This window comes from Acipenser ruthenus, chromosome 43, assembly GCF_902713425.1.
Source record: "Acipenser ruthenus chromosome 43, fAciRut3.2 maternal haplotype, whole genome shotgun sequence".
Lineage (NCBI taxonomy): Eukaryota > Metazoa > Chordata > Actinopteri > Acipenseriformes > Acipenseridae > Acipenser > Acipenser ruthenus.
In genome coordinates this window covers 3,979,970-3,993,099 of record NC_081231.1, presented here as the reverse complement: position 1 = coordinate 3,993,099, position 13,130 = coordinate 3,979,970, and the positions used below count along the sequence as shown (strand labels likewise).

Sequence of the window (13,130 nt, the reverse complement as noted above, 5' to 3'; positions counted from 1 at the left end):
ACATGTACAGCAAGTTTCAGAGCTCTAGCATAAGCGGTTTCGGAGGAGAAGAGTTTTGAAAATGACCAACAATTTGAAAAAATCCAACATGGCTGCCAAACCATATGACCTGCGTGCTCCATTTTGCTTCAGGGTCAACTTCCCATAGGACAGCACCTGGACACCGGTGATTGCTTTCACTGAGTACTACGTTTTGCCCAGACGATGGAAACGTTCTTCATCTTTGTTTACTATTGCAACCAGGCTGTTTTTTTTCTTCAACTTGACAACACATTGTCACCCAGTCTCTGACCAGCGGGGCGAGTTTCATCTTTGCAAAGGTAGAGGTAGGGTCTGCTGCCAGCCAAAACTTGATCCCAAATTTGACAGGTTTGTTTGTCCAGCGACACAGTGCTTTTGTCGGAAACAGCTGCTTGTCCATGTAATGTCTTATGTTTAGCTTGAAACAGGCAATGTTGTTCTCAGTGAAGTCGTTCTAAATTTCTGATGCCAATGTAAATATAGCTGTAGTTGCTCTCAAATCAAAACGCAAAAATAACACTATTTCTTGTAATAGTAATATTATACTACAGCAGACTATGCTCACGTAGACAGCCAGACGGTAGTTCTGCAAGGAATTAATATATAGAAATAGACGTCAAGAGCAATATTCTATTCAAGTACATACTGCTGTAAACTCAGCATAGCTACAGATAACAAACTGGCTTGTATAAATATAAAAATAACTTATTGTAGGTTTTATTAATAATAAAAGCATGTATTGTAACAAGCCGTCAAAATGACTACTTTTGGCGGTTCTAGGTAGAAGTGCTCATAACTTTTTTTTATTTTTGCAATTCTGACTTTCAAACGTCGTCAGTATATTCAATACATGTATTTAGGAAAAGTCAAGAACAGACAACCGTGGATCTTTAACACACGCATAGTAATTTAAATTGTAAAAGTGAAAACCGTCAAAATGACAACCGTGGGGGTTCTGGTGTTAAAAAGAATAGCAGGTGTTTTTTTTTTTTTTTTTGGTTTCTGCCTGCATGTCCAGGAGGTTACTTTTAACATTACAGCAGAGAAGCTGGTCAGCTGGTATTTATTTAACTGAAATAACCAGTTAATGAAAGATACGGTTGCAAAGTCGCCCCCCCCCCCCCCCCCCAGCGTTTTTTAAATGGGTTACACGCGCGGCGGTTGCAACAGATTAAGGGTTTGTTACTGTGTTTGACCACAGTTCAGTCGTAAAAATAATTATATGTCGACTTTTAAACAAACTGTATTTGTGTGACTTGTAAAGCTCATGTATTAAACAAGTCATTGTTTCGATTGTGTTGTGGTTTAAAAATAATAGTGCAGTTTTTTGCCGTCTGTTCAGTTACAACAGTGTGTGTGTGTGTGTGTGTGTGTGTGGTGCATTTTCTTTTCCCGCGTGGATGCAGCTGCAACAGTTCTTAGTTTAAAGCATGTGGCTTTGTATACTGTACAGTGTGTATGTGTAATATAATATTAGCCTTTCCAGTGTAATTGCTGTGTTTTAAGTTACACGAGTTAGTAAAACCCTTCTTGCCAGACACCAGCAAAAAAATGGCTGCTTTCAAGATTTTTTTTTTTTTTCCTAGACCTTGCTCACTTTTCCATGGCAACAGCTGTCCCTAATGGTGGGAATGTATCATTTCAGGGTGAAATTTGGGCAAAACTGCCATGTCACCCATATTGATTGGCTCATGGCAGCCATGATTGTTCATGTAGGAACTTTTCCTGAATAACTTTTTTTAGAGGACACTACAAAGATAACGTATACCCAAGATTCACGTCAATCGGCCAAAGAGTTCATGAGGAGATGTCGTTTAAGCGTTTTACGCAAAATCGCACATAGTTTCCACACCATGTGACCGATCAACTTTTCCTTAAGTAGAATCAATCCTGGACATGAGCGCACTATGTACAAAAATTTTCACAGCTGTACAATTTACCGTTCATGAGAAGAAGACCAAAAATTTCATTAGCCTTTTACGGTCCATTGTCGGACCTGGTCCTACATTGCAATTATTCCTATCAGGTCCATTGTCGGACCCTGTCTGACATCATTATAGAAACGCAAAAAACTGGTTTTAGTCGTTTTTTCTCCGGAAAAAGCTGAGAAAACCATTCAATGGCCGAGTGGGAACGACAGGAGCCGAGACAAGTCGAAAATAAATAAATAAATAAAAAGGCGTATCTCATGAATAGTCATACATGGCCCTGGTATCAGATAACGGGGCGGTCATAAGTAAAAACACGGACATTTGCAGAGCTTTTTTGAGATGTTATAGTAATAAAATAATGACTTGGATCGCATTATTGAGGAGTTTGGTGATAAAATGAGTGATCAGGAGATGATTGATTGATAAAGACAGTACTATGCCTATTATAAAAAAAATCCCCAAGAGGATGATTATGATAAAAAAAAGAAATTATAAATAAATAAAAAATCAGTCTAATTCACTGCCACCAACAAGCTTACTTGTCATAAATAACACCATGGCGTTATCTATCAGACTTTAAATTATGGCTGAAAAACAGGTGTTAAACATTTGAAATAAAGCACTTTAAACATTTTTATGTTTGGTTATGTTTTTTTGTTTTTTTAACTACAAATAAATGAAAATAAGAGTTACCGGTATCCTCGTTCTCTCTACTGCCGCCTTCCATACAAATCAACGCACGCTGGAGTTCAGGCAGAGTGAGACCAATGATTGGCAGACACATCGGAAGGAGATCCGCCTCCTGCCTCCTCTGCTGTGTTTTTATTTTACGTGTGTGACGTTGCGAGATGAAAATAGGAGGAATATGATTGGCTAATCACACTGCAGAAGTAGGCAGAATCTCCCTTGTCCTTCACTCCTCCAGAGACTGTATGGGTAGCAGTACAGCAGAGAAGCGAGATTTTCCATCAACTGATATTGCTCTCAACCACGTGGAGCATCTTGCGTGCAAAATACGGCAGCAGTGTGGCGTAGTGGTTAGGGCTCTGGACTCTTGACCGGAGGGTTGTGGGTTCAATCCCCAGTGGGGGACACTGCTGTTGTACCTTGAGCAAGGTACTTTACCTAGATTGCTCCAGTAAAAACCCAACTGTATAAATGGGTAATTGTATGTAAAAATAATGTGATATCTGTATAATGTATAATGTGATATGTTGTAACAATTGTAAGTCGCCCTGGATAAGGGCGTCTGCTAAGAAATAAATAATAAAAATAAGTAATATTTATGCAAATAAAAGTAAATGTATGTGATCACTCAGTATGTGATTTTGTATTTATTTTTTGCTTAAATTTGAGGCCTCTGTAAATAACTTTTTTTTTCAGTTGTAACATTATAATAACAGTTACAACTGTTATACATTTCAAAGCAGACACCCTTCAAACTCACATCATTAAAAAACTTGCGTTGCAAATTTTCACTCACATCATATACAGGTTGATTGGAAAGTAAGGTTATCATCAACACACCATATCACTGATGTGGTAAACTTACTGTCTGCTTTCAGTTTTGGGTACGGGTGTGTATCGCTGTTATATGCATTATTATCTGAAAAGTGTACTTCATCAGCAGAATAAATCAATTCCTTACAACCCCTTGTAACACCACCAAAGCCATAAATACCCTCATCTCATTCTCTGCAGTAAGCACCCATTTTTAACTCAGTGAATGCGGTCACCCAGCTGTGTTTATATATGGATGGGCTGGTCTGTCAGGCACATTTCTTAGGGACTGCTGCCACCTGCCAGCGAAAAACAAAACTGCAGACTATTGTGGCATATATTCAATCTGGGGATGTAGTGTAACACATCTAAAAGATGCACATATAACTCCCTGAATGCTATTTCAAGGGAGTGACAAATTTGGACTCGCTTGCACTCCATGTGGAAATCGCGGGATAAGCAGCTGGGTGGTTAACAATAACACAGGTATGTTGAAGAGATCGAGATTTTGATATTTTAAAGAAAAGAAATCCAAGAAAATTGATTATCATTTTAATTGTATACGATTGTATTACTGTTTCACTGTTAAAAAAAATGATAACAAAAATTGCTGATTATCTAAGGGGCCTGAAGTTCTTAACTTAATGAAAGGAGACGGAAGTCTGTGCTGGGAGGTTGGGAGGCTGGCGGCCCAAAATGAGTTCCATGATGTCAGACGCAGAGAGCCTCTATCAACCGCAGAACAAAATAACACTGTGTTCTTACATGTGATTGGCTTAATATTCTTTCAAATACTTGAATATACAGAGAGAGAGAGAGAGAGAGACATCAAGCAGTTCACGAAATATGGACAGAAGTCCATGCCTGGAGGCCCGTGGCCCGAAATCAGTTCCATGGGATAGGCCTCAGCTAGCTATTCTCTCCCGCTGAGAGGACAGCATTTTCACAGAGCGACTTATGTGGTTTGGAGCAGAGCAAAAGTAGACAAGTACGTTTTGTCAATAGCCATTAGGGCTGCTACGATTAAATCGAAAATCCATTTTTCTATTGATTCCATTCCTCATTATAGACATTGATATAAATACTGGATAATCCATTCAATAATTACATTTTTGTAATGCACATAGTTAATAATATTATTTAAGTTTATGTCTTGCTATTTACAGTATTTCTGCCAAAGACAAGCAGTGGGTGTGCTCTTCTTTTCCTGCTTGTGTTAACTAGCATCTGATTTGCTGGTCCCATCCTACCAGAGAATCAGTTTTGAAAATGCAGGCTTGTATTCCTGACAAACAGCCTGTAAATAAACTGTGCACATTGAAGAAAACTGACTATATATAGTTTGTGCTTCTTTGTAGTTTCAAAATTAACGGTTAAATATTGAATATTTAACAATATTCAATAATGTTAAAAATCAGTAAATAAATGATCAGTGATGTTAAACGCAATTTTGGAGTAACGATCAGCTTGACCTATAGCGGGTATGTTGTAGTAAGTAAAATAATGTATTATTATTATTATTATTATTATTATTGTTATTATTATTATTATTATTATTATTATTGTTTTAGGCAAGGATTTCCACATTGTGTGTTTCACAGATAGTGAAAGTTAGGTAGTATTAACAAGATACAATGTTTGATGCTGCAGCTGTCACTGAATAAATAAAAATATGTTTTTTATAAGCTCGTGTCTAGTTTATATACGGTAGATTACGTTTCAAAGTACTTGTGACAGAGACAGGTTCTTGGTGATAAATCTGACCTGTGAGGGCGCTGTGTAAAGGGAACAGAGTGACCTGGACTGGATGGCCAAACAATTAATTCCCAGGGTTAGAAGGGTTTAGAAGGTTAGAAGGAAGTCGGCCATCTAGAAAGGGGGCGGAGCTACGATACACTAAATCATTGACCCTGAAGGGAAACGAGATGGCAGCTGTGGATTGGAGGAGCAGTTGCACTAGTTAACCAAGGGGTCATGATTGACGGTATAAAAGGGGGCGTAACGAAGTGATCTGTTCCTTTGTATGGTTATGCTGAACCGGAAGGAAAACCTGTGCTGTTATCGTGAGTGTTTGGTTTGTTTTTGTCGTGTCAAAAATGACTGTTTGTTATTATTAGATGGCTGAACACGGTCCGGAGCTGTAGCTAAGAACCAGCACTTATCCGGACTGCACTATTGTTCATGATAAACTGTATTTGCACCACGAGCACTAAATCACTCACTGTGGACTTGTGTTTGTGTTTTGTGTTACGTGTGGGTGTTTAGGAAACGGGACTGTTATTATTTCGGGTCCAACCCGTGGATTACAACAGAGCAACACATGCCGCTGTATTGCCTGTTAGCATTGTTATTATTTACTGCCGTTTGTCATCAGACTTTTGGATTGTGAACAAATAAACCACCATTGCACCTGGATTATCGTTGTCTGTCTATTTATTGATCACCACAGCATTCCTGCACCTACACACTGTTAACCACTTTGCCACAGTACTGTAATCTGTTTGGAATAGATATTTTAGTAGTACTCCTGTAGTATGTTGAACATGCTTTAGGCTTATTGTGTTTTTTTGTTTTTTTCTCCTGACTCTACCAAGGTGTATTTAACCCTCACATGCAATTGTGAGGGTTAAATACAAAAATAATCACGTTGGGTGGAGAGGAATGGAGTAAAAATGTAAGTGGGCGGTACAATCATCAATATTTATTTGAACGATTATATTTTCTGTGCCCAATTAATCAAATTACTTCCTGTAATTCTTGGTTTGTTCATGGAATTTTAATTTAAAATATTACTGCCCATTTTCATCATGACAGAGCACAAATGAGTCTGCCTTTAAATCACACAGACCCTTTCTCACAAGAGCTGCGACAGTGTCAGGTTGTGACACAGTGCTGTTTTTTTTTCAATCGTCCTTTGTTATGCGGGGTAAGGAGGTATCCATACCAGATTTGTGCTACCACTTTAAAGTGGTGAGAAAGATGTTATTAGCATTATAGAATACCTGTTTACTTATCAAACTGACTTTGCAGTTTACGGCTGGACAAAGTGGAGAACCACTGGGCTTATGTTAAGAAACAATTTAAAACAATGCAGGGCATAGCAGAAGAGATGATACCATCATACCTGGACAAATTTATGTGGCGAGAAAGGTACAGCAGGAATCGTCGAGATGCATATATAAATATTCTGCGTCAGATCACACAGCTGTGCAGGGGGTGACAGCAGACAAAAGTCTCTTTTAAGAGTGAACCAAATCTTTTTCAAAAAGCTGAAAGTTTAAGATTTTTTTTACTATTTATTTTCAGAATGAGATAGGGAAATGATGTAGTTTAGAGAGAAGGAGCAGAGGCTAGCGATTAGAATGGCGAGTTCTGAATTGATTTGAATACTTTTGCTTTTTTCACTACTTTAATTAACCACTTCAGCTCCAGGACGTACGCAAGTACATCAAATGAAAGAGCACTTGCAGTACCATGCTGTGGCAATGTGCCCCGCCCCGTGTGCATATTATGTGTTGTATGTTGCGTGCGTGTGTTAATGTTGGTGTATAGATTGGTACACGGGATATAAACAGGTCTGTGTTTCACGTGTATTTAAAAAGTGTAGATTTGTATTTAGGCACGAGGAGGGCACAAATCACTTCACGTGCTGGTTAAATGTAATATGTGAGCACGGGGTTGCACAGAATTAATTCACATGCTGGGATTCAAGTGAATAATTAATTAGTAATTGAATCCCAGCACAACAGTATATATAGATGCACGTTTCTTTCACTCGGGGTTGGGTGTTCGGTGAGTGGAGAACGGGAGAGAGAGAAGGAGAAAAGTAAATATGAGTAAATAATAAGTGTTTTCACTCACCGTGTTTGTTCGTCTGTCTGTTTAAGTGTAGTACGTTTTGTTTGTCTATTTATTTTGGCCTCAAGTGCCGTGCCCTGTGTTTTGTCTGTTCAAACCTTTTATTTTCTGTTTATTTATTAAATGCTGAGCGAAAGCATTCGCTCAGCTTCACCAAAAACTACCTCTCGTTTTGTTTATTTATTTCCTGGCTCTGGTCTGACGCCACCCACTCCGGCCGTCTTTGAGACACATGCCTATTCTATTTGTTTTTTTCATCTATCTGATTGTATACATGCCCTAAGGGAGTGTTTGTAATGTGATATATGTTTTCTGGAAGGAGAGATCGAAGTCATCAGGTGACTTTATTATCCAATTGCATTCCATGCAAAAATCCCTATCTATCTGTGAAGACACTGAGTTGCAGATACAATCAATGATTTAAAGTATATACTGTACATATTATTTCATTTTATTATATAAAATATGTTTTTTGTATTCCTTTTATATATTGTGTGTCTACTCTTGTACATAAAAAAGTGAATATTTCTGTTACGTATATTATTATTTATCTTAGCAGACGCCCTTATCCAGGGCGACTTACAATTGTTACACAATATCACATTATTTTTACATACAATTACCCATTTATACAGTTGGGTTTTTACTGGAGCAATCTAGGTAAAGTACCTTGCTCAAGGGTTCAGCAGCAGCGTCTCCCACTGGGGATTGAACCCACAACTCTCTGGTCAAGAGTCCAGAGCCCTGACCACTACTCCACACTGCAATATAATGTTTATTTTACTGTGTGTATATATATATATATATATATATATATATATATATATATATATATATATATATATATATATATATATATATATATATATATATATATTGTAACACGATTGCCACTCACTCGGGTTCGTGCCCCTTTAAAATTACGACCCAGCACACAGAAATGGCTTTTCTTGCGTGGTTGCGCTAATTTTTTAATAAAGACAAAAATAAAACAAATACACAAAATAAACACCTAGCTCTTTCTGAGCACTAACTACACACGCAGGAACCTAACTATCACAGGACGGCTAAGCCGTTTCCCTGTTCCACAAAACTTAACCACACGGGTTTGCACTGTACCTTTCTCTCGGGACTGCCAGGAAGCAGAGCACTCCTTTCTGCCTCCTTCCATTCAGCAGCACTGAGCAGACTGCCTGCTCTCTTTTTAAACCCCGCACCTGGGCCTAATTTCCAATAACGCCCAGGTGCGGATGATGATTAATAATAAAACAATTAAACAATTAAACAAAACAATAAAGCAACACAAATCAAACCAGAGCATTTCTATAGCAGGGAGGTTTTAACCCCCTCCCTGCTGTTTCTCATAACCCGCTATTTTACACATCCCCCCCCCTTGTCTTTACAAGACACAGGCCACGAGACGCCCACCTCCTCCCCTAAAACATAACCAACCACCCTCAAGTCCATAAATGTCCTTTCTTGCCCTCTTCCACGGGCAGGCTTGAGGGTGGATCGGTCCACGTCCCGGCTCAGCCAGGTAAGGACCGCGCACCGGCGACAAGGGGACCCAACGGTTCAACAGGGGCGACCGGAGCGTAGACCGTGGCACTGGAGGATGCAGCAGTGGGCAGAGATCTTCCCCTGGGAACCGGCGCAGTGATGTCCGATCACCCAGGGGAAGCGAAGCAGCGAACAGGGGGAGCGACAGCGACGTCTGGCAGCAGCCCAGCGACGTCTGGGTGCTCGGGAAGAGCGGAGCAGGGAACCAGGGGAAAAGCTGTGGCCAGTGCTGCACACTCCTGGGCTCAAGGTCCAGCGCAGGAAGGTCCGGGAAGACCGGCCGGGTGTCCTGGAGCAAGGGGTGAGGGACTGGATGCAGCGGTGCCGGACTGGACCGTAGGGGCGGTGGTCGGGGCTGTGGTGGAGGTATACTTTTCACCTCCCCCCTGGGCTCCGGAAGCGGCGGCTCCTCCCCTCTGGGCTCCGGAAGCGGCGGCTCCTCCCCTCTGGGCTCCGGAAGCGGCGGCTCCTCCCCTCTGGGCTCCGGAAGCGGCGGCTCCTCCCCTCTGGGCTCCGGAAGCGGCGGCTCCTCCCCCCTGGGCTCCGGAAGCGGCGGCTCCTCCCCCCTGGGCTCCGGAAGCGGCGGCTCCTCCCCTCTGGGCTCCGGCAGCGGTGGCTCCTCCCCTCTGGGCTCCGGAAGCGGCGGCTCCTCCCCTCTGGGCTCCGGAAGCGGCGGCTCCTCCCCCTCTGGCTCGGGAGACTGCGGAGCTACTCTAGCCTGCTCCCATTTCTGGAGCAACAGCTCCAACTCTGTTGGCTCCCTCTTCCTCAGCGGTGCCAACCCCCACTCGCTCATCTGTCTCTCCATTCTGGCAGTCTGCTCTAATTGAGCAGCAGTATTGCGATTGATTCGCGCAATTAACTCCTCAATGCTCTCCATTTCTAGGGTCGTAGGGGCGCCCACACACTCTGCCACCATATGTAACACGATTGCCACTCACTCGGGTTCGTGCCCCTTTAAAATTACGACCCAGCACACAGAAATGGCTTTTCTTGCGTGGTTGCGCTAATTTTTTAATAAAGACAAAAATAAAACAAATACACAAAATAAACACCTAGCTCTTTCTGAGCACTAACTACACACGCAGGAACCTAACTATCACAGGACGGCTAAGCCGTTTCCCTGTTCCACAAAACTTAACCACACGGGTTTGCACTGTACCTTTCTCTCGGGACTGCCAGGAAGCAGAGCACTCCTTTCTGCCTCCTTCCATTCAGCAGCACTGAGCAGACTGCCTGCTCTCTTTTTAAACCCCGCACCTGGGCCTAATTTCCAATAACGCCCAGGTGCGGATGATGATTAATAATAAAACAATTAAACAATTAAACAAAACAATAAAGCAACACAAATCAAACCAGAGCATTTCTATAGCAGGGAGGTTTTAACCCCCTCCCTGCTGTTTCTCATAACCCGCTATTTTACAATATATATATATATATATATATATATATATATATATATATATATATATATATATATATATATATATAGTTTGTTTTTGGTCTTCATACAAAAATAAAATGTAAAAAAAGATCAAATGTTTGTGTCTGATTTGCTTTATTCAATATGACTATATAGTACACAGGAGCCTAAAGGGTTAATAAAAATGTTATATGTGTATTGACTTTTTTCCAATTATTATTATGTTGGGGATACTTTTTTTCCAATTTTAGGGATAAAAATATAAATTACAATAATTTCAAAATCTGGTACCTATAGTGCACATTCATTTTTACATCTGGAGTTGAAGAGGTGAATCATTGGTGTCTGATACAGACTCATTAAAGATCTCATGATTGGTGTCCGAGTCAGACTCATTAAAGATCTCACGTACACTTCGGCTTCACAAAAGATTCAGACTCAGAAAAGATCTCACGAACACTTCGGCTTCACAAAAGATTCAGACTCAGAAAAGATCTCACAAACACTTTGGCTTCCCAAAAGGTCAACATTTACATAAATCTCGTCAGTCGTGTCTATTGCAATAAATTCCAATATGCCTGCGTTTTTTTTTTAATGTTAGTGGTGTATGGATATCTACCAGTGATTTGCCCCTTTTTGAAAAGAGGTGCCAACCCATGGTGATATGTTATAATATCAACACCCCCATGTGACCTGTTTTGACCAATCAGGATAGAGTATTAAAATACCCATTTTATAATTAGTATTATACACAGCAAGATGTTAAGATTGTGACCCCCTTTTAAAATACTAATCCTATTGACAGGCCATTTAAAGAGACAATGACACAAAGTGTTTATGTTCCAAAGGACATCACCCCCTATCACTGACAAGATATGAATGGTTGAAAATCACATAACATGGAACCAAAGTTGTAGCCATAACTATAGCAGCATATTGTGCTGCATAATATTATACAATATTATACAATACAAGGAAACTCTAACATCTAGGAAATAAAATATATTTGTAAACACATACCAGTACTATGTATGAACTCTCACTGTGCATAAACAAATAGTGCACAAAAAGAACTTGCATAAATAACAAAAAAGAAAGGTAAGTAGCCATGAACACCCAGCACAGTTTAATGCTTGTATCATTCTTAAATTGGAATTGACTGCATGGGGTTAAAAATAAATATGGTAAATCAATATTTTTGAAGCAATAACCCTTTTCTACATCTCTGCACCTCTCTGTAATCTATTCCGCACCTATAGAAGCTGCACTATATTAGTAGCCTACAGTTTTCAAAAGACAGATTATTTTGCAACCCATGAAAAATGGAAAAAATAATCAAATCCTATTTTAGAATACTGTAGTGTAGCAGGATACAATAAATAATGCACTTATGAAATACAGTGAGGCGATCCTGGGGACTTCAACAAGCCCTGCCCGTGTTTAACAAAGGTATTTCTGTTCAGAGGTTAAAACAATATGCCTTTGAAATAGTTAATTTATATCACCTGTAATGGAACTTTATTGAGAGAATGAAAGAATACAGCTAGGACAATGGTTGCGTTCTAGTTCTTTTTTGGATGATCTGCTCCCTGTGTAGATCTGCCATCCATGTGACCTCACTTGCAGAAGTATCACAAACAACCACAATGCAAAAAAGAGCCTGCATAGTTAAGAAACTCGCTTGTGGTGTGGGTGGTTACAGGTTTGCTCCTCCCTCCGACCTGTTACATTGGTGCCATGACTCGTATCTCACAGTGGCTGCAGCCAATCACTGAGGTTAATGGTGAAAGAGTGTAATGGGGTGTGGTCGTGTGTTGGACTCTTGTTTGTGCTGAAAGAGTGTAATGGGGTGTGGTCGTGTGTTGGACTCTTGTTTGTGGTGTGCATTGTCGCTGGTTTGGGCCTAGCCTTCGTCCTGTTACACTTGTCACTGTACAAACAACAAACTTGCCTTCAGTAATGTAATTGTACAGAAAATCAGAGAATCTGCAAACCTTTATTTGAAACTCAAAATGATTCCTCCAAACATAATGACTATTTTCAACGTGATGAAAATGAAGACATACCTGACTTATCTGTCTTGTTGACGTAGAAGAATTTCTCAATATGTTCCATGGATGTCCAGGAATCATAATAATCTTGCAATTCCAACAGTTTCAGCTTCACCAGACTGGGGGAATGGGGGAGACAAGCACACTTATAAGGAATCACCAAATTGATTTAACAGATTTACACTGACAGTTAAAAAAAATACAGAATGTATGAAAAAATTGAAAATCCTGTCTGTAATGTATGCAAAATGATGTGGTCATGCGACATGTATCATGTGACCCACTTAACTTAAGAAAAGGTTAATATTTCACATAATGAATGGTAGTCTAACTTCACCTAGGTAAGTGTCAATCTAGACTTACAGTAGTCCGTCAGTAGTCCGCCCGTCACTATATCCAATCTAACCGTTTAGTCGCCATGATCAATCTCTTCAGCAACGTTAGTTTATTATTGAACAGAGAAAAGTAGTTTGGATATTGTAGCTCCTACCAAAGTTTTCGTACACTGTGTCATATGTGCTCTGTGTGCAACCATTTCTGGTAGTGTCACGTGAGCTGTTCAGTGTGTGGATATGTAAATAAATCCTGTTCGCCTGCGGGGGGCGTATCAGCTTCAACCTCCATCTTGATCTCCTGCCTGTCACTCAGCAGGGAATGCACGCACCCACGCTGCAGATGGCTACTCTATCACAAGCATTAGTACCCTGTATCTTTCTAAACAAGGGCTTTAGGGGAGCTACCTAATAAAAGCTGAATCTCAAAACAATAAAGGTGTGAATATAGTAA

At 40.3% G+C, this 13,130-nt stretch overlaps 1 protein-coding gene across 1 annotated transcript in view; it reads right to left on the bottom strand.

Moving 5' to 3' along the window:
• The window catches only part of LOC131709435 (hydroperoxide isomerase ALOXE3-like), a 66,450-nt gene extending 53,686 nt beyond the window's left edge, over window positions 1–12,764 (bottom strand). The window contains exons 1-2 of the mRNA XM_059011972.1: window positions 12,751–12,764; window positions 12,360–12,463 (exon numbers count right to left, since the gene is read on the bottom strand). Of these exons, the coding sequence (XP_058867955.1) occupies window positions 12,360–12,463; window positions 12,751–12,764 (118 nt within the window). The remainder of the gene's footprint in view (window positions 1–12,359; window positions 12,464–12,750) is intronic.
• Between the last annotated feature and the right edge of the window lie 366 nt (window positions 12,765–13,130).